Genomic DNA, 26701 nt, shown 5'->3' on the forward strand with positions numbered 1-26701 from the left:
TGAATAATTAATTAGTTTTAAAATTAACAAAAGAAAGAAAAGAAAGTCAATATATCTTAATAACTTATTCTTTTTATCAAGACCGGAACCAAAAGCATTAATTAATAAAAATAAACAAGAATTCCTCCCGCCTCTTTTCTCTCTTGCTTTCTTTCATTGAGAGTAAACTTTTCTAGAAGATTGACACTCATAGATTATTTTAACAAAAATATTTTAAATTTTAATCATTATTGATCTATTTTCTAAAATTTGTTAAAGTGGTCGAATCTATTTATTCTTATAACATTTAGTGATATGATTTGGATTATTATTTTTAATATATTAATCATGAATTTTATAAATTAAATATTTAGATGATGAATAAATAATAAAAAGGAGCAGCTTGACCCGAAACTGCTCTCATCCCTTCCACTGTTGGATATGGGTGGTAAGATAGAGCTAAACTTTTTAGTTTTGCTTTTTTAAATATTTTTGTGAATAAACAATCTCGTTTCTCGACCCCATTAGAAGTGGTGCACATGGGCATGGGGCAAGTCAATGCAAAAAAAACATTAGGGTTTTGACATGTTCAACTTAAACGTGATATAAATATTAATTATGTAATATAAAATATTGTATTTAGGGACAAATAGAGAGAAATGGGGTTTCAAAAGTGAGGAGACAAATCTCCAAAATTAAATGGTTGTTTGATGAAATCTTGTCTTTGGACCCCAAATCTTAGGGATAACATATTTCCATCCGTTGTTTTTTATCGGGTAAAAGTATTATAAAGATCTCTTTTGAAAAAATTAAATTATATTTTATTTCTTTACTTAAAAATTAAAAATTAATCCTAATACATTAAATTAAAAATAAGTTTTTTTGTTAAAAATATCATTTATTTTACTAATAAAAACTAAAGTAGTTGACAAAATACTAAATAATTACACTTGACATGTCATATGTCTCTCATTTTAATGTACAAAAAATAGTTTTTAACAGTAAACTAGTTTAAAACTTGATCCAACATACATAAATTAATTTGTCAATTTTTTTATCAAAAAGACAAAATACAATCTGACTTCTAATACAAAAACCTCTAATACAAAAACCTATACAATGCTTTTACCTCTTTTATTGTCTCCTCCCCATCACTCAGTTCTCTTACTTTCTACCCTTACCAAAGAAAAAAACACAAGTATCAATCATAAGTTGTTTGTCAATCTGATTTCAATTAAATTAAATATTAGAATATTTAAAAAAAAAACAATTCAACAGTCAACTTAAATTGATTTCTTATTCAATTTGTTTTCTTTTTTTTTTTTTCAATACTACTCAGTTCTCGATATGATCTGATTTCAGGGTGAAGACTGAATGAGGTTTTCAAGGAAAATTTAATTGTAGTAGAGCTAGTTAATACATCATCATTAGTTCTTGATAATATATTTGCTTTCATTTTAATTATGCCTGGCAACAAGTTATTTCCTTGCTAACAATACAAGTATGTACGCATCATTAATTATCCGGAAACTTCAGTTTCTATACTGTCTTACAATTTCATGTCTCATGAGTTCCATTTCATTCCCAAGCCTGAAACTAAAATCAAAAGATATTTCCTCTTACAGCTGGTAGCTGCTTAAAATATAACTGAATTAACTTCCATATCATATTATATAATTTTGCTGGTACGGATGCCTGTGGCATTTCTACTTTCCCTTCCTTCCCTAAACCTGTTCCACCAAAATTTAAACTCAACCCAATTTGATTTCATCATTAACTATGGTACCAAAATTGATCAAAACCCTAATCCAAACAGATGACTTTGAAATAAGATAAATCTATAATGACCCAACTCGAAAGAAATCAACCCTCGAACCCAAATGAGCCAAGCTCAAAAATATTTCAACCCAAAAGACTGCTGAGTTGGGCTACTTAGTTCATTGACATCTATGTTCATTTGCTTCTACAATGATACAGTCAGGTTCAATCCTACAAAGCTAATAAAGCCTATGAATGAACTCATCAAAGTGACGTTCTCCAAGATGTTACTGCTATCATCCAAATTAGTTTTATCATCTACCAAAACTCTCAGGTTTTTTTTTTTTTTTTGGGGGGGGGGGGTTGCGGGGAATGAACGAAATATAAACTTTTAACACTCTTTCTGAGCCCCAGAGTCGCATCCCTTTGGTGGAAAAGGGTTCTTCAAAAAGTCTTCTTTCTCACAACTGGCTTCCGTGGTTCTTTTTTTGCAGTTGTCATAAAACCAGGTGTTGGTATTCCCGTGGCGGCTTGGTAAATGTCCTTTAGTCTTTTTAAGAAAAAGTATAAAACACAGGAGAACATTATCAGAAATTATCCACATAAATATAAAATCTTTTAAGGCATATGAGGGAAAGAAGGGGGGGTCAAAGGATATTCAAGTTACCTTGGAATGCTGAGAAAGAGAATGATCACTGAAACTCCAACAATAAGAGGGAATACCGGTGCTGGAGTTAATTCCTATTGGTAAGCAAGACAAGCAAAAAAAGGAAAGTTCGATGGTAAACAGTAAGTACATATATAATCAAACATCATTGTAGTTTTAGTAGGACCACTCTTTTGTTATACATAGTTGCATAATCATTTGGAAAAAAGGGAACACATGCATGATTTTAACAAAATTAAACAAACCTGTTTGTGATGATACTCCTCCACACTATATTTCAGGGGACCGACATGAACTTGAGCATTCTTCTCTAGGTCAACCTCAATAACCTCCGACTCGAATTTGTGAGTGCTAGAAGGGAGATTGGATTTGAGCTGAACGGTATGTTTTCCCCTTGGCAAGTGCTTTACCTGGAAGAAGTTGGATAATGGCAGTTGGAAGACAGACTCTACTTTAGACGTGTCACCAGCTGACTTGATTTCTACCAATAAATGAGAATGTAATTCCCCAGTCCTATTCACTTCAACATGGCCACTTAAGATAGTCATCTCTGGTTCTTCAAAGACCAAAAATTCCAGTCCCTTGATATCGTTATTCCCAACCTGGAAAGTGATTAATCAATCACATACACATCAGAAGTTTAAAACTTAGTAGCCCTAGTATTGTCGATGGAAATGATTTTCTGAAAAAAATGAGATTTCGATTTTGAAGAAGCTTCACCCAGTTGATCATGAATTATATAACTTCAGTTCCAACTACAATTGTGATGATGTCAAATTCAAACATTGATACAACAAAAGCTTCATACAAAATAACATTTAAGGTCTTAAAAGAGCTTAAACACATTTAAGAATTAAGACAAAAACCCAAAAAAGGGGGAAAAAGCTCCAGCAAATAGAACCAACCTTTACAGGAACAGATTCAGGAGATGCTCGCTCAATTTTAGCACTACCCAAGCCATCCTTCTTCACAACTTTGATTGAATACAATGCGTCAGGAACCAGTCCTCGCAGACGATAACCCCCAGATGAATCAGTTACTGTCTCCTCATAGTAGCCTTTTGACTCTGAGCGGGCCTCAATTGAGACACCTTCTTTTGGTTGGCCAGACAACAAAGTTACCGTGCCCATTGCACTGCAGAGAAATTAAACTGCCTTAAACCCATGCACAGTACTTCGGGTCTGACATAAGCTAGACATTTTCAAGAAATATATACTATGTTTTGCAGTGATGTAGCAGAGAATCTTAGAAGTTTGGATTGTAACTCAACTATAAAGGAGAGTTGGAAAAAATGCTGAACATATCACCTAAATTAAAAAACTTAAATTTAAGACAATTTAATGTAAATAAGAGCCAGGAAAAATATATAAAAAACTTATCTTCAATAATACCATTGAAGCATGCGCTTAAATGTTTACAATGCCAAAAAGGCAACTGGGGAGTTAAAGCAAAAGAAAAACCTGTAAGCAACACGTGTAGCATGGAAAACAACTTCTCTAGATTCTCCAGAGCCAAGTTCTATTGCCTGTGCTGAAGGTGAGAAAGCATACTCCTGCAAGATAAATAGAGATCACTTGTTGGAGTAATTAAATCGAACAGAAAACCAGTTTAAAACTCCTCCTAAATATTTCTGTCTATAATGTGCATATGATCGTGATTTACCTCAGATTAACCAAATGCCTAGATTCCGATTGCAGTTTCAACTAACTTAAGAAATTGAACGTTCTAATCAGAAGAAAAATGATTAGGTACCTTTAGCAGAGGCCGAAGATAGAAGCTTCCTGGAAACAAGTTCTCAAAGACAAATATTCCACCAGTCCCTGACATAGAGTTATTCCTATACCCATCATCCCCACTCAATGACAACAGAACAGATGGCATAGGTTCAGTCGCATCATCCTTGGAATATATTTTCACAGATATTTGACTAAGCTTCTGACAAGAAAAAGAATATGGCCCTACTTGTTTGAGATGAAATCCAGGCTGCACCAAATAAGAGACACATCAGGAAATGTAACAATAAGTTGCACAAAAAAGAACATCGAAGATGATAAAAATCAGCTAAACAGAACTTTTGTCTTAATTATTACAAATTCATACTGAAATTGTACCCGCAAAACCATATGAGAAATTGTGGATCCATGATGCTTTAGATCTTGGAGTATTTACATCCATCCAAAGGATGAAAGCTTATTTTCCATCTAATAACAGAAAACCAAATTAAAGGCATCCATGTATCTAAAGCTAGAAGTTCAGTTCACCCAGTCCCATCTTCTATGTATCACATGCCCATTCCATTTATTGTTAGTAATCACAAGCTATGTTATTTAGACTTGGGGCAGACAAGTTCTTAAGCTTTTTCATGTATTTAGAAGACCATGCACCCATAATCCAGTCCAAATATGGGTCAGACACAAGTACTTGCAAAAAAAAACTGAAGAGTCTAGATAACATAGATCACAAGTGTGCAGGCTAGCACTTAGTAACAGCTGCAACCATTACTAGATTTACTACCTTTTAGAGAACATGCCTCTCTCCTCTACCAATGAAATGGTTGACATACACACCATCACTACCTGATCTAAAATAAGACTCAATTGCCAGCACTGCTCTTCAAACAAGAAACTTCCCCACTCAAATACTTATTTTATTTTCTATGACTCCAAATACTAACTAATTTAGTGAGAATGACAAAAAGAGAAACTGCAGACATGCATCACATATTCAACGTAGGCCAAAAGACTACCAACACAGCCCATATCTCCACCCAGTCTTGAAGATAAAAGTTCTCATAGTTATCAATTAAAAACAAGAAAATATCATGGTTACTCGTCACAAAAAAAAAAAAGGGAGGTATCAAATCATTTAACTGAAGAACAGAAAACTATCATTTTGAATATCCATTATAAGACTAATGCGTTTACATAAACAAATGCCAAAAATACAAAATGACACCAAGATGATGCTATGTTAGTTGTTAAATTTGAAAAAGGAGTTTAACACACATTGACTTCAAGCTGACGTTGAGAAGAAATAATACCAGAATAAACATTCCCTACCTTCGAAGCCCTGATATTGTAAGTTATGTCATCATACAAAGGTCCTGTAACATAAGACCCCTCTGCCTCTGTAGCAGTTTCAAGCACTACTCCTCCTTTCTTGACTGAAGTAATGCTGCCCTCGTCCCCAGCAATAATCTGTATATGAACACCAGAAATAGCGGGAGAAACTGATCCCTCCAAGTATAGCCCTAGTCGACCAGAGAATGGAGGCACTGAAGCTTGACAACCATCATTTGTCACCGAAACCTAAGAAACAGTGCAAATAATTCACCAATATGAACATAGTTTTAACATTGCAGAAGTTGTATGTAAGTTAGTCCATTTGATGCTTACATGGTGTAGTCTAGGATAGAAAAGAAACTTCTTTTCTCCATTATTCCTGCAAAAAACCACCGCACTAGTTATAAACTATGCACCAATAGTGAGATCGAATTTAAAGAGATCACATGTAATTCAAAACGGCTTCTATAGGAAGATTTATGGGTAATAGTCAACTCTAAATGTTACTTCATTCCGATCTCATTACATGGAATACAACTCATATCTATAAAACCCATCATATATCACTTGCATATACTAGCAACTCTTTAACATCCTCGGAAATTCTCATTTTCAAACACCAAAGAAACTATTAAAGTTATGTATGACAATCAGTCAAATAAAAATATCTAAGTACTGATGTTTCATACATTGAAAGTTCTGGCAACAATGAAATCCTTACACTCATGGGCAAATATAAACAAGCATGATAGCCTGGAAGTTTCTAACAACCACAAGTAAGGCCGAAGCAAGTGAATAAACTCATAGCATTGCCTTCCTACAGACCATGATAGAACAAAGGGTGACCATAATTCCATTTTTTTCAAGGAAATAATGTGAGCATGAAAAGTTAGAATCACTTAATCATTTAACAAAAATTTCTAGTTGAAATGAAATATCGTGATTATGGAGATGTTACACATATTTATCGGTATTAGGAGAAAATATCAAACTACAAAAAGGAGAGAAAACAAGACATGTTATTCATTTTCACAGTGGTTAAAATGCATTTAGGAGATAATACTGTTTAGCAAAGACAATCCATGTGAATATGCAAAAATGGCATAGTAGAGTAGACCACACTTTATATGAAATATATTGCTTTGAAATTCTATAATGGATAATGTCTGTGCATTTCAGCTATAAGAAAATGACAAAATAGTGTACAATTTACACAAATGAATCAAGAAATACCTGGGGTCCATAGGAAGAAAAGTAAGCTTTTCTCCAAGATTGGCCCACACAGAATACTCATATACAGCAGTCATTTGATCATTTGCACTGGATGCAAGTTTGGCATTCGTGCTATACATAATCGTGCCTTCACTATTCAGAATGTTCATAACTATTTCCACAGGCAAGTCATTGGATGAACTGGGATTTACATTGATTTGTCCGCTAAGGAGATACTTCTCACCTTTGAGATAGATAGGCTACAGGAATGAAATAATTTAAGCCAATAATTAATACATTAAGAAAAGAACTGTAAATTGTATGTCAAAAAAAAAAATGAAGTATAATTCTCTACCAATGGGTTAGATGTATCAATCTTCATTGACGAGCTTCCAAAGAAAATACATGAGTTAACAAAATGCAGTTCATGCACTCCAGGGGATTTGACACAAATATGCTGGGAACCTTTCTGCAATTGCATGAGTAGGTGTGAATTCCTTATAGAAAAACTCAATAGTATTTAAATATAGTCCTTTAAGTTTTTACTCGGGAGAGACAAGAATTTTACTAAATAACCTTAATTTTCAAATTGATAGGTGAATCATCTTGCTGTGTCAAGTATGCATCTACATCATGGGTAGAGACAACATTAACCCAATAACCCTTTTGAACAAATTTAATGCCTTCAATATCCTCAGAACCAACATCCACGTCAATGAAGCTTTGCTCCCAGCACCAGTTATCTTCCTTGGACACAGCTCCTGGAGATGTGTGTTTGACCTAAAAAGATGAATAATGTTTAAGTATCAGCAGAATTTATAAATCAAACCATACATGCAAGATTATTTGAACATCAACTAATACAAAGAGTTGAGGAATAAGGCACCCTACCTCAAGTCTGTACTTTCCTGGCAAAACATCAGGAAAATGAAATTGGCTTCTCTCTTCAGTCAAACTCACTATTTTTTTCCTTTCATTATGTTTTCCGGCTAATCTGACAAGGGTAACAGAAACAGAAGCACCGCATTTCTCCTTGCAAACTACTGTACCACGGACATTGACGAGTGCCTAATCATGTCAAGGGCAAAAAAAGCATCAGTTAAAACTATTTTCACCCAGATCGCACCACCAACACACAAGTTTCTTTGCTGCCATCAAACAAACCCATTTGTGAAGAATCTAGAACACCTACTCTAGACTAGTTTACAACTTGGTTTAAAATTTTTGAGAGAGAAATATTACATAATTCTTAGAAGGAATAACACTATAGTCACTACAATCTGCACTTATAGAGACTTGAGAGTTGAGAACCCTTATAATCTGTTGGAATTCCTAAGATTAAGGACAGAAAACTTACCTTATTACTAGGAGTTACCTTGTAAATAGAAACTAATCTCAGTCACTAATTCTTAGGAAGTTACTATTTTTTAGGGATTGTTTCCTTGTTTGTGTTAATTCCTCTCTTTATAGCTGTAAACTAATTAGCAGAATAACAATAATCTTTTCTCGAAATTTGTTCATGATATCAAGAGCCTTACGATTCATTCGATACTGCTCATTCGTCTCTAATCTCCCTTCCTAAAAATCCCTCCAGTTTAGTCCTCCTCCCATGGGTGACGTCAATGAAACTCTGTCTGAAACTGAGACTTCACAAATAACTCAAAATGTCAATCAGGGAATCACTCAAGGTGAACTTAATTCCTCTCTTATAATCACCAATCATCAGCTAGATGGGAAGAACTTCTTGCAATGGTCTCAATCGGTCCTTATGGTGATTCGTGGTCGTGGCAAATTAGGGTACATCAATGGAGAAATTCCACAACCAACCACAGCTGACCCGACTTATGCCACTTGGGAACTCAACAACTCGATTGTAATCGCTTGGATAATTAATTCAATGGAAGGCCATATAAGCTGCACCTATCTCCTTTTCAAAACTGCAAAAGACATGTGGAATGCAATCAAAGAAAACTACTCGGATCTTGGAAACGCCTCCCAAGTATTTGAGATCAAGCTTAAGTTAAAGGATATCCAACAAGGGACACTTGAAGTAACTCACTACTACAACAATCTAAAAATTTTGTGGCAGGAACTGGATATGTACTACGAGGCAGATTGGGGTGAAGGCTTGGAACACACCAAGTTTATGACTCACCTCAACAATGAACGTCTTTATGAGTTTTCTAGCAAGACTAAACCATGAGTTAGATGAGGTCCGTGGCCGAATTCAGGGCAGATCACCTCTCCCAACCATCGGTGAAGCATTTGCAAAAGTTAGAAGAGAAGAAAAACGCCATCTTGTCATGATGGGAGACTTAAAAGAACCTAAACCTGTGACACCTCTTGGCAACCGGCCTACTGAGACCTCTGCCCTCATCTCCAGAGGTCCACAGCCACAAAAACCACGTGTTGGAAATGATTCTGGATCAACCAGACCATGGTGTAACCACTGCAACCGTGTTGGTCATACAAGGGAAAAGTGCTTCAAACTCCATGGCTATCCTGAAAAAAAAAAAAGGATAATAAGACTGCCCTGTTATCCTCCACTGCTGCAGATGATGTTCTCGATGTTCGCCTAACCAAAACCCAACTTGAGACTCTCCATAAGATACTTGGTACTTCCACTGCTCATGGATCTCTAGCCACCCAAGGTACTGCCCTCAATATTGCTTTTGAATCTAATAATCAATCCTCTAGGATACTTGATTCGGGTGCCTCCGATCACATGACAGGTAACTCACTTTGTTTCACACCTACACCCCTTGTCATGACAAGTCCCGAATTCGCTTAGCTGATGGTTCTTACTCTCCTGTGGCTGGAGTAGAAGAAGTACAAATAACAGAGAATTTTTCTCTCGATAAAGTCCTACATGTCCCAAACTTGTCCTGCAATTTACTTTCAATCAGTAAACTTACTAAGGATGAAAAAGTTCTTGCTGAATTTTCTGCAATTGGTTGTGTGATACAGGAACAGAAATCGGGGAGGATGATTGGCATTGCTAAAGTTGATGATGGACTATATGTTTGGAATAAAGACAGCACACAAGGAGGATTGGCTCTATCCACTTCAAAAGACAACACGATTATGTTATGGCACCGTAGGTTAGGGCATCCAAACTTTTTGTATTTGAAGAAACATCTTCCGTTGTTATTTCAAAATAAAAGTATTAATTCCTTGAAGTGTGAAATTTGCCAATTATCCAAACATACCCGTGTGCCATATCCATTAAAACCATATATCCAGTCCCAACCATTTTCATTAATCCACAGTGACCTATGGGGAGCCAGCCGAGTGAAAAATATTACGGGGGCTAGGTGGTATATAACATTCATTAATAATCACACTAAGGTCTGTTGAGTCTATCTCCTCAAAGAAAAATCTAAAACACCCAAAGTAATTCAAAATTTTCACTCAATGGTTCGAACCCAGTTCAACTCTACCATTCATACTCTCCACACTAACAATGGGAGAGAATACTTTAACTCTATCCTAAGCCCATACCTTTCTAACCAAGGCATCATACACCAAAGCTCTTGTCCTAACACTCCTCAACAAAACAGGATCTCCGAGAGAAAAAATCGGCATCTCCTTGCTGTGGCTCGAGCCATAATGTTCACCATGAATGTTCCAAAATACTTGTGGGGAGAGGCTGTCCTCACTGCCTGCTATCTCATAAACCGAATGCCATCAAAGGTCCTCAATTTCCAAACACCTCTAAATACCCTTCTAAAGGCCTTTCCTCTATTTCGTGTTCCTAATCTTCCAGCCAAAATATTCGGTTGCAAAGCTTTTGTCCATAACCATCAACCAAATCAATCCAAACTTGACCCTTGAGCCCACACCTGCATCTTCATTAGATATTCCCCCACACAAAAAGGCTATAAGCGTTACTCACCAACCTTGCGCCGAATGTTTGTCTCTCGGGATGTTACCTTCTTTGAAAATGAACCATACCTTGCAGCATCTCATCTTCAGGGGGAGACTTTCAATGAAGATGAGACCCTTAATACTCTCCTCATTATACCTCATGATCCTACCACTACTATCACAAACAAGACTAACAATCAAGGTGCTATGGTAATCCCAGATTTAGATATTGTTTCCCCTATGCAGCAAGAAGTTAGCACGATCCTTCCCAATAACAATACCACCACCGAAGTGCAACAGCCCCCTGATCAAGGAAAACAGCAAAAACAGGTTCCCGAAATACAGGTTTACTCTCGACGGAATCGTTCTCCTGAACCGATCTGGCGAAGCCAATTGCATCCCCAACCGAGGACTGTTCTGAAACAGAAGTCTCACCTCCATCAGCATCCATCTATCTTCCAATTGCAGTTCGAAAGGGCACAAGGAGCTGTACTCAACACCCTATTTCTCGGTTTGTGTCCTATGGAAATTTATCTATGTCTTACAAAGCTTTTGTGACTAATGTTGATTATGTAAAAACTCCAAAAAATATAAAAGAGGCTCTTGAATCAGCTGAGTGGAGACAAACTGTGATGGAAGAAATGAAGGCCCTCAAAAACAATGAAACATGAGAAGTTTCGGATCTACCTGAGGGAAAAAAACAGTAGGATGCAAATGGATCTTCACTACGAAATTTAAACCCGATGGCCGTATTGACCGATACAAGGCTCGACTTGTGGCTAAGGGCTTCACCCAAACTTATGGTCTTGATTACGATGAGACGTTTGCACCGGTTGCCAAGCTAAACACCATTCAAGTCCTCCTATCTCTTGGTGCCAACCTTGATTGGCACTTTACTCAATTGGATGTAAAGAATGTTTTCCTCAACGGGGAATTAAATGAGGAAGTGTCAATGGATTTCCTACTTGGGTTTGAAGAAAGCAAGGGCCAAGTGTGTAAGTTGAAGAAGTCTTTGTATGGGCTGACACAATCTCCACGAGCGTGGTTCAGCCGATTTGCAAAAGCTATGACCAACAGAAATTACATTCAGGGACAAGCGCAGACCACACCATGTTCTACAAGCACTCGAAAAAGGGGAAATGCTATATTCTCATAGTTTATGTGGAAGAGATAATATTAACAGGAGATGACTCAAGCGAAATTGTGAGGTTGAAAGAATTCCTTGGTACAAAGTTCGAGCTTAAAGACTTGGGGAATCTTAAATACTTTCTTGGTATGGAGGTAGCAAGGTCCAAAACAAGTATTTCCATCTCCCAAAGGAAATATGTTCTTGATCTACTGTCAGAAGTTGGTTTGATGGGATGCAAACCAGCCGAAACTCCTATGGAATTTAACCTTAAATTGGGAACTGATAAGGATGGAGAAGAAATCGACAGGGGGAGATATCAACGACTAGTAGGAAGACTCATCTACCTATCTCACACCCGTCCAGACATAGCCTTCAGTGTAAGTGTTATCAGTCAGTACATGCATGCCCCGAGGGAGAAGCACCAGGAAGCTGCATATAGAATATTAAGGTATCTGAAAGAAACTCACGGTAAAGGCATGCATTTCAAGAAAACTGCCAACCAGAATGTGGAAGTCTACACCGATGCGCATGGGTAGGTTCTGATAACGATAGACGCCTACAAGTGGCTATTGTAGTTATGTTTGGGGTAACCTCGTGGCGTAGAGAAGAAAAAATAGTCTATTGTAGCACGCAGCGGTCAGGAGGCGAGTATCGAGCACTATCTCATGGTATATGCGGAGGAGTTTGGATACAAATACTTATGGAGGAACTAAAAGTGCCTTACACTGTGCCTATGAAGATGTCTTTGTGACAACTAGGCAATTGTCAAGATAGCACATAATCCTGCATCACGATCGCACCAAACATGTGGAAATAGATCGCCACTTTATAAAAGAAAAATACACTCGGAGAAGTGTGCATCACCTACCTACCTACTAGACAACAAGTTACAGCGTGTTAACTAAAAGTTTGAACGAAACATGTTTGAGGAACTTATTGGCAAGTGGGTTTGATAAACATCTACACTCCAGCTTGAGGGGGAGTGTTGGAATTCCTAAGATTAAGGACAGAAAACTTACCTTATTACTAGGAGCTGCCTAGTAAATAGAAACTAATCACAGTCACTGATTCTTAGGAAGTTACTGTTTTTTGGGATTGTTTCCTTGTTTGTGTTAATTCCTCTCTTTATAGCTGTAAACTAATTAGCAGAATAACAATAATCTTTTCTCTAAGTTTGTTCATAATCTTTACTAATCGACCAGCTTAACATTTAACCCAAGCTACAAACCAAGTGAAAAAAAAGGTGGAATCAGAACATCTTAAGAATGTAGGATACAATAGCATATATAATTTATACTTGGATACAAGCTTCAACAATAGTGCATAAGATAATCAAAACTTAGGTTGTGTTTGATTTCAGAAAATAGGATCCAATTCATTTCATTCTTTGAGAAATAGGAAATAAGAATGGAAATGTGTTTTGGTAATTCAAAAATGAGAAAATTTGCAAAGGAAAAAGAAAAGGATGTTTTAAATTATGAGAAATAAGATGTTCATTATATTTTTGCCTGCTGAAACCATTAATATATATAAATTTATTTTTAATCAAAAGCTATTAAAATATTAATTGTTTTCATAACCCTTTCTTTTTCTCATTAGATATTATTGTTATTTTGAACTATTCATTATCCCTTTCCTCCTTAACACTCAAATATTTCATACAAAAGTTTATGAAATTAAAACACAGTTTGAATATTTGAAATCACATGCAAGGGATGATTTCGTTGGATATTTTCTTTGTTTCTTTAATGATTCTTTTGTTAAAAGATATATATGTACAGGATATAAAATATAATTAATTATTTTGCATTAGGAAAAACTTTTTTTTCATTCAATAAACGCATTTTTTAAGTAAAAAACAAAACCTGTTTTTAGGAAATGAAAATAGAAAATTAAAAAAAAAAAAAGAAATATTCTTCTCTCAAGACAAATAGAATTCCAACTTTTCTAGTGAACAAGAAATTTACCTGTGAAAATTCCACATTAAATATTGGACCGTTCACCACAACATCAGCATAAGCAGGTAAAAAGAGAAGCTCAGGGGAACTCTCAGGCGCAGCACTCAGAGCAGAAATGCGATATTCACCTGGTGGAACCTGAAAGGTTTTGAAGATTGAAAGAAAAAAGGCACTCATCAAAAAATGACATTAAAATGCAAGAAATGTGTTAAATACTACAATTCAGAATCCTGCAACAATGAGACTACCCAACTAGATTTCAGAATCTCTAAATTTCACAAACTATAAGAAAATTTCCTACTACAACTCAATCCTCTTTATCATAAAAACGGAGTCTGGCTCTTCTAGTTGCATACCTCAAAGCAGAACTTTCTACTTTCATCTGTATGTTTTACTTGTGGCTTGACATTTTCTGGTCCATGGGTCAAAGCTACCTAGGATCCGAAACATGACAATATTAAAACAAGATATGCCAGAAAAACAGTAACTGATAAAGAAAAAAAAGCAATTCTTGAAGTTACCTTTGCCTTGTAACCTGAGTCAACCGTCCGTACTACACCACAAACATCGTATGAAACTGCTTTAATGTCTGAAACTGAAGCCATATTTGGCTTAACCTATAATTAAAAAAAAATTAAAAAGGAACAGGTCATCCTTGGTCATCCTAATGCAGTGCAGAATCAACAAAAGTTATAACAGTTCACCAGGGTGGAAGTCATATCACAGATTCAGGAAACAAATGTAAATTTTATATGATATGCTTTACCAAGTAATCCTTCAACTTGTTGAACTTGAAATGCTCCTTTATGGCCTCTATCGTATAGTGATTTGATGTAACCTAGAGCAATAACAGTGAGAAATGTTAGGGAAAAATGCGTCAAATGCCCATAATTAAATTTATCAAGTCTGTATGCAGCTACATTAAGATATTTTCTCAACACACATAACTTTAAAAAGAAAAGCAGATAAAAAACAGGGAACTCACATCAGTTGCCATAATAGGTACGAACTGTGATATATGTCTAATTTTTTGCCACTAGTGCGAATCTGGACCAAATTCCATGGTCATACTTTTCTTAACTTAGTAACTATGATAAGCTAAAATCCTCAATTAACAGAAGATAGGATATCCGTGATTGAAATATTTTGCAAAGAGCTAAGATACTTGGATCCAAATAAGCCCTTAATATTTGGAAAAAGTCTAGCCATACCTGATCTAGCTTGTAATAACCTTCTTTATCAGTGATAGACCTTTCTTGACCATCAACTAGAATTTTAACACCTTCCACCCCAACGTCATTTGCATCAACAACACGTCCCCCAATAGAGAAACCAGTAACCTACATTTAAATAAGAAGAAGATAATTCACTTAAACATTTATATCATGAAAAAACACAAGAAACATGGCAATGCTGAATACTCAATGACAGAACTAAAGAAAATCAATGTTGATATGCTGTCAAAGAAACACTCTGCTTTGCAGAAAACAAGAAGCACAAGGACAAACTGTATTTTGTGACATAAGGAATTGCTTTGAGGCCTGGGAACAAAGAAACTGTCTCATAGAACAATATTTATGTACAATATTATACTCTGCTTTGCAGAGAACAAGAAGCACAAGGACAAACTTCTACAATATTATATTTCCATAAGTGATTATCAGGATAACAATGCGAAATTTATGTTTGAGACAGATAGAGAACAAGTATATATATATACATATATCGGGAAAAACAGAAGGTGCCAGGGTGGTATACTAAAAATAATTTTGACAAAACAGATTTAGAAGACAAAGATCAAGCTGTTTATCTTAGCTTAAATTTCTCTTAAAAAAAAAAAAAGGAAAAGTCGGCCTAAAATCTAGAATACTGGAACATATTGCTACAGAAGACAAACATTTGTGCATGTAGCAACAGAAGTACCATACCTCAAACTTTTGGGGAACTGTTACATGTTGATGCCCTATTGACACTGACACGACAGAGGGTGAGACATCAAACACTGTATTTTCACCCTTGTAGTATGGTATGAGTTCATAAAGCCCTGTAAGTTGGTCAAAGTCGTTAACTTAGATTAAATCAAACCTTTTGTACCAATGAATGGCAGAATAAGTTCTGTTATTATCTGTTGTCAAGCTACCAGCATCCGTTCAGCTTGATACAAATACTCTTCAATGGAAAAGATATACAATAAGCAATTTATTAGGGAGAAAAAATGCTTGATAAGAAAGACCTTAATCAGCATGTGACCAAAAAGCTCTAAACTATAGAAATCTTCAGGGTAAGCATAAAATTGAAACTTAGCTTAATAACCAAAAGCTTTCCAAATAAGCACTAAAAATCTAAAATGAACAGGAAAATAGCAACATCCATAGAAATAACAACTACTGGCAATATATCTTAAGCCCAACTCTGTGAACAGAGCAACCTTAGCTCAGTATCATTAAGCAAGTCAATCATGCCAATAATACAGACTGATTCCAAAGTTGATAACAAATTGGTACCAGATAACATTTAATGAATTATACGCACAAATACTTTAACGATGTATCCCCTATCCAGCTGATCAGTAATCAGCCTTAAATTCGATTACAAAAGTAGAATGAGTGGAGATGTGCATTTAGATTGGTTTACCGCAAGGAATTGATTTGAATGTGAACATCCCATCAGCATCAGAGACAGCATGACATAGAGCTTTTCTTTGTTCAGGAGCATTACCAGAACCTTGGGGACAATCTACCTCAATGACATCATCAGAATATAAATATATATGGACTCCCAAAATGGGATTTCCCTGCCAAAACAATAACATGACTGTCAGAGGGTAGAGAAAACATATAAACTTGTAGGAATATTCTGTAAATATTTTAGGAATATTTTGTAGATATTTTTTTTATTAAAATCCCTTATTTTAAGGGATCATATCTCCTATTTAGTATCTTTACTAACTTAGAGTTTCCTAAAGTAGTGTCATAGGTTGTATATAAAAACTCGATTTATGTTCTATTTAGTATCAAAATACTCTGATTTCTACATGGTATCAGCTTAGGTTACGATTTCTTTTCAACCTAGACCATGTCCAAACTCCTTCTCCTACTTGGAGATTACTTCAAATCCGAAAATTTTTCTGGTTCCGATGCTCCATCGATTAAATGCAGTCGACTATCACCGCCATCGATTGAATGGCAACAATTTTCTTGAATGGTCCCAATCGGTTAAGATTTTTCTCCGGCGAGAAAGATTAGACTACGTTCTTGGTGAAATCAAGAAGCTCTCTTGTGGATCGATGCTGGTTTTGCTAAGTGGATGCGTGACAATGGTCGTTATGACTTGGCTCCTTAATTCCATGACCCAGTATAAGCGAAACTTTCTTCTTTACACCACACCGCTGAAATTTGGAGTGCAGTCCATAAAACTTACTCTAGCACGGATAACATTGCTGAATTATATCATGTTGAAGATCAAGCAGCCACCCTTAAACAAGGAACCATGCTCACACTCTCTACTACAATACCCTTATCGCTCTTTGGCAACAATTAGATTTGTATGCACATTATGATTGGGTAGATCCAAGAGATACTGCTCTTTATCAGCAAATTGTTACTCAACGAAGACTTTTTCAATTTCTCCAAGGCTTAAATAAGGACCTGGACGAGGTTCGCGGCAGGGTCCTGGCTATTTCTCCTCTTCCCTCCCTTCGAGAGGCTTTCTCTATGGTCAAGAAGGAAGAAAGCCGAAGGTGTGTGATGTTGTCGATGAACCATATTCCACTTCGAAGATCGCCTTCTTCGACCCATCAATTATCTCCCTCTTCCAAACGGGGGAGACCTTGGTGTGATCATTGCAAAAAGCCCGGCCACTCTAAGGAGAAGTGTTGGAAGCTTCATGATAAGCCTCAGGACTAGAAGTCCAAGCACTCTCGAGATAATAAATCAAGCCTTGTCGTTGCCACCTCATCACTAGTTTCACTAAAGAACAGATTGTTGAACTTCAAAACTATTTGGAAAGTTTCAAGGGTCTTGTGAGGGTAATCTGGTCATAAAAGATCCGAAGGTAACCTTTCTTCTCTGCATTTTCTCCTCCCGTTGACTCCTAATTGGATCCTCGATTACGGTGCTACGGATCATATGATCGGTAACAAGGCATTGTTTCACAATTTTTCCATACCTTTGGTAAAGTCATCAAAGCGGTGATGGTACCTTGTGCAAAATAGAGGACATGGCAATCGTTATTCTCAATGAACAGATTGCACTTAAAATGTTCTCTTTGTACCAAATCATGCAATCTCATCTCTGTTAGTAAATTGTCCACAGACTTGCACCGCTCTGTAATTTTTAATGATCGTGATTGTACTTTGCAAACACCGAACTCAAGAAGATGATTGGTAAGGCCACTTGCATAATGGTCTCTACATCCTCCTACCTCTCCTAAAATCGAGATCTCCAAGTCATTTACCGCTTTAGGAAAAGTTGATCTTGTTATGTTATGGCACTTTCGTTTAGGCCATCCTAGTTTCCAATACCTTGCAAAATTGTTTCTGCTCTATTCATTAATAAAAGGCCTAATTCTTTTCTTGCAAAGTTTGCTCTCTTGCCAAACATACTAAATCATCTTATTTTCCTTCTACATACAAGCCTTCTTACCCTTTTGCTTTGATCCATAGTGATATTTGGGGCCCTTCTCGGGTGAAGAATGCTGATAATTGTAAGTGGTTTATCACTTTTATTGATGATCACAGAGGATAACTTGGACTTATTTGCTGAAAGATAAATCTGAAACTGCTAGTGTTTTTTGCAATTTTATAACATGGTTCTCACTCAATTTGGGTCTAAAATCCAGCTCTTTAAATCGATAATGGCGGTGAATTTTTGCTAGGTCTTTAGGTGATTTTTTAAGGAAAAGGGCATAGTTCAGATTAGTTCTTGTGTTGGAACCCCCACAAAAAACGGCATTGCCGAAAGAAAAAAATAGGCACCTTCTTGAAGTTACTCGTTCTCTTCTATTTATCACTAATGTTCCTAAATATTTGTGGGGGGAAGCCTTATTAACTACCACATATTTAATCAACCGGATGCCTAGTAAGGTTTCAAAATTTCAAACGCCTCAATCTATATTTTTGCAAAGACTTTCCTCATTTTAAGCCTATCTCCTCCATTCTCGCCACTTAAAATTTTTGGTCAGATCTGTTTTTATCCAAAATATTGCTACTAATAAGTCCAAGTTAGATCCTAAGTCTTTAAAATGTGTATTGGTTGGGTATTCTTCACTTAAGAAGGGTTATAAATGCTATCATCCTCCTTCTAAACGATTTTTCACCACTATGGATATAACATTTTATGAGCAGGATTCCTATTTCACTCAGTGAAATTGGGGAAACATGGAGTGATTTTCACCACAACAGTATCTCCTCCTAATCTTCATTCTCAACCTTCGAATTGCCATCTTGTTCGCCATTACCCGCAGATCATCACTGTAAATGCTCCCATTGATTCTCCTGTAGTACCTATGACTAACTCACCTACACCCACTTTAAACACTCTTCCCGAAAATACACCTACTCCAATTGATGGTCTTCAAAAACACCACCACCCAAACAACCGTGTTTACACAAGAAAAGAAGACATATCCACGAGACTGTTTTGCAATCGATTCTTGTCGAGAATTGGATTTGGGTCCAAATTACCGAAATGGAAGAAGAAATCAAGAAGTCCACTACTCTAGATGACTTTCCTATTGCTATTAGAAAAGGGGTTAGACAAAGGCACCAAGCATCCTATTGAAAAATTCTATCGGTTATAATTCATTGATGCCGTCTTTTCAAGCATTTACAGAAACTTTGGATAAAGAACAGTTCCCACAAGCATAGTTGAAGCTCTAAAGGATCCAAAATGGAGAAGGGTCATTGAAGAGGAAATTTGTGCACTAGAGAAAATGCTACTTGGACCATTACGCACCTTCCTCAAGGAAAAAGGTCATCGGTCAGTAAATGGATCTTTCTTGTAAAGTATAACTCCAATGGCGGTATCCAACGATACAAAGCTAGACTAGTGGCCGAGGTTTCACGCAAACATATGGGATAGACTTCACGAAACTTTTGCACCGTGGCAAAGCTTAACACTATTCGAGTACTCCTAAGTTTGGCTGTAAATTGCGATTGGAAATTACACCAACTTGATGTAAAAACGATTTCTTAATGGCAAGCTTGAGGAAGAAGTCTATATGCAATTGCCACGGCTCAAAGTCTATTGAAGGTAGCAACAAGGTTTGCAAGCTCAACAAGTCTCTATACTGAGTTAAAACAATCACCCGAGCTTTGTTCGAGAGGTTCACTAAAGTCATTCTTCAAAATGGCTACAAGCATCCTTTGCCGATCATACACTTTTCATCAAGGTAACTTCTACAAATAAGAAAGCTATCCTAATTGTGTATGTAGATGACATCATTCTTCTTGGAGATGATGAGGAAGAGATTAGCAATTTGAAGAAGTTGTTAAGCAGAGAATTGAAACCAAGGACTTGGGAAAGCTAAGGTATTTCCTAGGAATGGAGGTGGCAAGATCAAAAGAAGGACTTGTGATCAACCGGAGAAAGTATGTACTTGATTTACTCAAAGAAACCGATTTTCTTGGTCAGTAAGCCTTACCGATACACCAATGGAGGCAAACTTGAGATTCAATAAAGAAGATGAGTCCTTAGTAGAGAGAGAGAAATTTCAAAGGTTAGTTGGGAAACTAATCTACTTATCCTTGACAAGGCCGATATAGCTTTTCCCGTAAATGTGATAAGTCAACACATGACTAATCCTCTTCAAGAGCATATGGCAAAGACAAATAGAATTCTCAAGTACTTGAAGAAAACTCCGACACGGCTTAATGTTTAAGAAGACACAAGATGAATCATTAAGATTTTTACAGACTCTAGTTGGGTGGAGATCTCACCGAAAGAAGATCCACTAGTGGGTCTTGCACTTTTGTTTGGGGTAACCTTACAACTTGGAGAAGTAAGAAACAATCTGTTGTTTCAAGAAGTAGTCTTGTGAATTTAGAGCACTAGCTTTGGGGATATGCGAAGGAATTTGGCTACTTAAATTACTAAAAGAACTTGGCACAAATCGGAGGATCACTTTGAAGTTTTGTGTGATAATCAATCGCCATTCAGATTGCCAAGAACCCAATTCAACATGACCGAACAAAGCATGTTGAAATTGATAGGCATTTTATTGTTGATCAAGTCAACAAAAAGACAGCCACTCTTTCTTACATTCCTTGAAGAGACAGATTGCGACATTCTTACCAAGGCTTTGCCAAAACACGTGTTCAATAAATTCCTATTCAAGTTGGGATTATACAATGTATATTCTCCATTTCGAGGGGAGTGTAGGAATATTCGTAAATATTTTAGGAATATTTTGTAGATATTTTTTTTATTAAAATCCCTTATTTTAAGGGATCATATCTCCTATTTAGTATCTTTCCTAACTTAGAGTTTCCTAAAGTAGTGTCATAGGTTGTATATAAAAACTCTGATTTATGTTCTATTTAGTATCAAAATACTCTGATTTCTACAAAACTCATACACTAATGCATTATGCATGTGTAAGGGTGTGTAAGGGTGAAAAGAAACAATTACTCGAATTATCTTTTAAATCTTTAGAGCGCAATGCTCATGCATAGACACTTAATGGTAAGATGTATCACAAGATTAATAAACAATATTGGGCTCTCAACAGTTGTTACTTAGCACCTGGGCAACCACAGAACCATGGATGTTGTACCCAGCAACAAAGAAAATGTCTTCAACAATACCGTTTTGAAATCCCAGTTCCACCTGAAATAAGTGCATTTCCAAGTGGTTGGCATATCATACAACACAAAACAAAGCAGAAATGGAGTTGAGGAAATATACAAAACCTCTGTGGAACCTCTAACTTCAATTTTCAAATCAGGATGTGAAGCATGTAATTTGTACTTTCCTGTACCATAAGAAGGATACATGAAAAGTTAAAAACAGTAAGAGAGAGGTTTCTAAATGCAAATTATTCTGGTAGGTGAAGAGTTCACATATAGTGGAACAGAGGAGTAAGTATGACCAAGTTACCCTGTACATTATTCTAGTAGATGAATTTAAATTATCTTGTTAACATCCATTCTGTCAAATTTTATGAGAACATGGTTTTTGTTTGCTTTGATTCACAAAAACCACAAACTAAATAAAAATGAACTAACAGAAAAAAAAAATTAATTTACAATGATTTAAGCAACAGATGAACATAACAATACTTGCAAGAAAGTAACATGGCAGCATCCATACCTGGAATAATATTTTTGAACAAGTAGCTTCCATCTGGCATTGTTAATTCTGAAGATATGAGATCATCATTAGGAGATAAAAGGTCCACATTCACATTTGCAGGACCACCATTCTTAAGTGAGCAGCTCTGCCCACCAACAGCTCCCATAACCCTACCAGATAGGGTAAATCTGCAACAAATAAATATACATACAGTTATTGGCACTGACATTCAGCGCATGATAAAAGAGTGGAACACAGATTGCACATAATCTAGCTGAAATAAAAATAAACAACTAAAGAATGCGAGTTATTAAACAAACCCTGTAAACTGGAAATTGATATCTTCATTATCGTTGCAACTATTTTCATCAATAACAACAGGAACCTACAGAATAGCTTTTAGCTTTAAGCATAGGAACACCGATATATCAAGAAAATAAAGGAAGCGTAGCCTGTAAGAAAATCTATCGTAATAACAATGAACCAAACCTTGTCAGGGTCCCAAGACCATCCTTCTGGTCCACTGATTTTAATAACAAAAGAACCCTGTAAACATAAACTATACCAATGAGTCCAACAGGGAACTACATTCTCATATACATTGTTTGAGCAAGCATGCGTAGGCACCACATACGGTATCGTTTTGAACATGCAAATAGAATTGGGAAAATACTATAAAAATGGGTTGCAAACCAGTGGATTAAAAGATTTGGATAACATAATTGCATAAATATTCTTATGCGGGCATTAGGTTGAAGTAGTTAAGCAAAACACAGCCCCCAAAATCTCAAATGTGAATTCACATAGACATAATAAACGCCCAGAACCTAAGTGAGTATTAGCAGACTAACCTTATCATATACTGGAATGAAGTAGTATCCATTTGGAGCACACTGAGTTCTTTCCTTCACTAGCCCATCTACAGTGCGAAGCTCAACCTACAAATAAGCATTGATAGACTCTGGAAATTAGATTTTTAAAAAAAAAAAAAAAAGGAACACAATCCAAAAGACAAAATGAACAAAATCGCTAAGTCCGTACGGTGATGTGAGAATAATCCAACTTCGTATCAGTTTCCTTCCTCGATTTAATCACAGACGAGCTCGCCTACAAAATGATCCATTCATGTTCAGTTTAAACGACGGCAATAACAAGAAGAAATTCTAATAGACGGTCAAAAAGGAGCATCGCATCGCAGCTGAAATCAAAGAATTCAGATCGAGAAACACACGCACACGACAAAAATCCTTCTCTACTAACAGTCGTCTTGATTTCCAAGAAACAAGATAATAAAGATTCGAAAAACATCATTTCTCGAAACCTCCTTATCATTTCCGCATCAAAGAAATGAACAGAAAAATAAAAAGGAAGTGTTAAAGAAGTTTTTACCTCAACGAATCCGCCACAGCCGTGGACGGAATTTGCAGAAGCAGCTGAAACAGTGTAAACTAAGATCAGTAAGCAAAGTGCAGCATCTCTGATCTTCATCTTCAATGATTAAATTTAGCTGCCGTTGCTTTAGAGCCCGACGGCGACTAAAGTAAGCTCTGAAAGTTAAGGGAACGACTGGGAAAGGATCTGATATTTGTCTGGAACAAGGACCTATATAAATCACGCCTCGACACAGAGGATCTGGACATAGGCCTCAGATCAGATCTGTTTGTGAATCGGGTATGGTCCGCTCAAACCCAACCTTAAAGCCCTTTAACCTTAATGAGAAAATGGTGAAACTGCCTATCAGATCCCTCTATTATAAATACCAGATATTTAACCTTATTTACTGTTTAAATAAGACTAAACTGTAATAGAATTATTATTTAATGTTTAAAAATAACATGAAAATTAATTTTTGAATTGTAATTCAACTCCAAATAAAATATTTCATTTATAGAATTATAAAAGTTTTAAAGATATTAACTTAGTAAATGATATTTTTAAAAATTAAAAAATAACTATTAACATTTGACATTTGATTTTTATAATATTACATGAACTAAATTGATTAATTTAAATAGTAAAGGACTAATTTGATCTGGTCTCTATAAAAGAGGGACTTCCTAGGAAATTTCACCATACGAAAATGCTAGTACTTAGCTTAACAGTGTTATTCTTGCTGCTATACAATTTTACTTTGCTAGTTAGATTCAAGAATTAACAGTGTTATTCTTGCAGCTACCTAATTTCACTTTGCTAGTTAGATTTAAGAAATTAAAATTTCTTCTAATTACACGATGTTAGATTTTTTTCGTAGTCTGAGTTCACAAAAAAATACGAGATTCGAAAATTAAGTTTGATCAAAAAATTTAAGAGTTGTTTGATAAATAAGTAAGATTTAAGCTGGAGCTCAATTCATTTTATATTTTTGTAAACTATTTTTTTTTATATATTATATAATTTATATATAATAATACAATACTATGTGAATATTTAAAAATAGGTTAAATTGTTCAATTTTAAAATTTTAATAAAAAGAATGACCATTTAAAATATTAAAGATGATATTAAAAAAATTATATCTAAAATAATAAGGGCACACCTAAAACAGGCTTAAATTAAACGTTTACAAATATGTGAATGGATTTGAGTAAAATTTTAAAATCATATTTCAAATCAAACTAAACTTGAACAACATTACACACGAGGATTTAATTTTTAAATGTATTACTCAAGGTCCTCAGAATTAATCTGTTTGATTGGCTAAAGAAAGAACATAGCATTTAGTACATAATATAAAAGTGGATGGATGAGATGCAACTTACATATCACTGACAAGACCTTGTAATTTTTAAGAATGATCCAAATTCGCTACATCATTGATGTCCCTTTTTCCTAATGTTCATTTTCATAGCAAGTTCTACATCTCTATAAATGAGGTACTTTGGAACGTCATTGAACCAACTGGAATATCACAGCTCGCAAAAAAAAAAACTAGACCGAAACTAGCCACCAGAGATCATGGAATAGACTCACGATTATCCTAAATGAATATAGGTTGTTAACAGCTTCAGAATACAACATTACTCTGGGCAAACCTTTACAAGCAAATCCTCGAGCTCTTTGCTGATTTCAATCCCATCATCCTCCAACCTTCGGCGCATGTCTGGAGCCACCTTACCAGCAGCAACATAAAGTCTTAGCAACTGATGGTACACCTCGGAATCAAGACAATTGTTATTCTTTAGATGCTTGCAGAACTCCTCGGCAGCCTTAACATCACCCTCACTCATGAAATAATCGAAAAAAGCAGTCGTGGTTTCGGGATTAACAGGGCTCCAGTCCTTGACCTCAGAAACCACTGCTTCCATATGCTTCAAAGCCATGTCAAAGCGATATTTCCTTAAGAAGTAAACCATGAAATACTCTTGAGCCTTAGTATAAGGACCTTTACTTCTCTTCATAGCATTATCCAAAACGACTTCGGCTTCCTCGAGCATGTCACCCAATAGAAAACCACGGATGGTACTAGTTACCAACCTCCTATCATACGAAGAGCAACTAGTGTCCCACTCCTCAAAACATTTCTTCAAACCCTTGAAATCCTTTAGATTAGCAAGTGCCTGAACCATAATAAGATAGCTTGCATTGTTAACAGTAGGATAACGCTGTTTCAGATCTTCCCATAGCCGATAAACCTCATCTCGATTCGAAGTACCGGCATACAAGCTAATCAGATAATGGTAAGCCTCGCGCTGACGAGGCATATTATCTTTCTCTAACTTCTTAAGACATGCCTCAGCTTTCTCAAACTGACCAGCCTTGACATACATTGCAGCCAGATTACTATATGTTCTCCAAGTACACTTATCTTCACTATCATTTGACAACTCCATCAAAACATTCTCCGCTCCCTCAATGTCATTTAACTCTGCATAGCTCTGCATCCAAAGAATGTACGTGAAGCTACCCCGGGGAATGTCACAGCGCTTCATTTCATCGACAAGTTGGGGCACCTTCTGAGGTCGCCCCAATCTCATATACAAGCACATGAGATTGTTGAAAGGTAAACAATTATCAATGAACTTCAATTCATCCATTTTCTTAAAAAGGGCCAATGCCTTGTCCTCCATAAGATTATTGCAATAGCAATTCAAGAGAGAGCCATAAGTAAATTTGTTCTTGGCATTTGGAGGAAGGGCGCTTAAGTAATCCTCAGCAGCCCCAAGTCCTTTGGTTTTTGCAATAAGATCCAAACGTACAGCATGATCAACATGCGAGAAATGCATATTCCTCTTCTCCATCCAATCCATAATCTACATTATAATAAACCATAATAAACAAATCAAATAATAGATAAGTTCGAATTAAATAACTAGTTTTTTTTTTTTCCATCTTCATATGCAAACGAAAATTAAAGGAAATGCTTATTAGGCTTCAGAAAGGGGGAAAATGGGAAGTACATCAAGGGAGTGCTGGTAACGACGGTACTTGCGCATCTCTTTGACACAGCGGCTCAGCTCATCTTTCCTAATCTTCTTCCCTTCCATTATGTAACCGTTTAACGCCTCCGCCACCGTCCCTCCCGTCGCTCCTAAAGCCGACAGCCTCGAATACAGAATGTTTCTGTTTCGAGCCGCCGCCGCCCTCACCGCTGGAGCCATCGCATTCTCGGCGGTCTCGGTGCAAAGCTTCCTCACCAGCCACGAACCCGACGGAATCAGACTCCTGAACTTCATTTCTCTCTCTCGTTTTGAGTTCGAACTTTGAAGGCTATCAGCCACCAGGGTTGTGTTTGGGGTTTAAGCTTTCCTAATATACTACACAAAATTAATGAACAAAAA

General features: G+C 36.2%; 2 protein-coding genes across 3 annotated transcripts; both read right to left on the minus strand.

Moving 5' to 3' along the window:
* Positions 1-1723: 1723 nt before the first annotated feature.
* LOC108460195 (uncharacterized) lies at positions 1724-23668 on the minus strand. 2 transcript variants are annotated; one of them, XM_017759592.2, is made up of 27 exons: positions 23313-23668; positions 22965-23030; positions 22775-22861; positions 22413-22469; positions 22244-22308; positions 21942-22111; positions 21542-21603; positions 21375-21458; positions 16267-16426; positions 15561-15676; positions 14844-14972; positions 14399-14470; positions 14154-14249; positions 13989-14066; positions 13642-13770; positions 7570-7746; positions 7255-7458; positions 7034-7147; positions 6700-6938; positions 5800-5845; positions 5464-5712; positions 4157-4387; positions 3865-3956; positions 3310-3538; positions 2650-3006; positions 2405-2478; positions 1724-2287 (listed from the first exon to the last, which is right to left on the minus strand). In XM_017759592.2, the coding sequence occupies exons 1-27, from the start codon at positions 23409-23411 to the stop codon at positions 2182-2184; spliced, it is 3588 nt and encodes a 1195-aa protein (XP_017615081.1). In that variant the 5' UTR covers positions 23412-23668; the 3' UTR covers positions 1724-2181. The 2 variants fall into 2 exon arrangements, with proteins under 2 accessions (XP_017615081.1, XP_052887639.1); XM_053031679.1 differs by lacking the exons at positions 22244-22308; positions 22413-22469 and having other exon boundaries at positions 23313-23383.
* An 899-nt stretch (positions 23669-24567) lies between these two features.
* LOC108457912 (pentatricopeptide repeat-containing protein At1g02370, mitochondrial-like) lies at positions 24568-26701 on the minus strand. The gene is made up of 2 exons (XM_017757120.2): positions 26321-26701; positions 24568-26173 (listed from the first exon to the last, which is right to left on the minus strand). Exons 1-2 carry the CDS (start codon positions 26594-26596, stop codon positions 24941-24943), a joined length of 1509 nt encoding a protein of 502 aa, XP_017612609.1. The 5' UTR covers positions 26597-26701; the 3' UTR covers positions 24568-24940.

This window comes from Gossypium arboreum, chromosome 8 (genome assembly GCF_025698485.1).
Source record: "Gossypium arboreum isolate Shixiya-1 chromosome 8, ASM2569848v2, whole genome shotgun sequence".
Lineage (NCBI taxonomy): Eukaryota > Viridiplantae > Streptophyta > Magnoliopsida > Malvales > Malvaceae > Gossypium > Gossypium arboreum.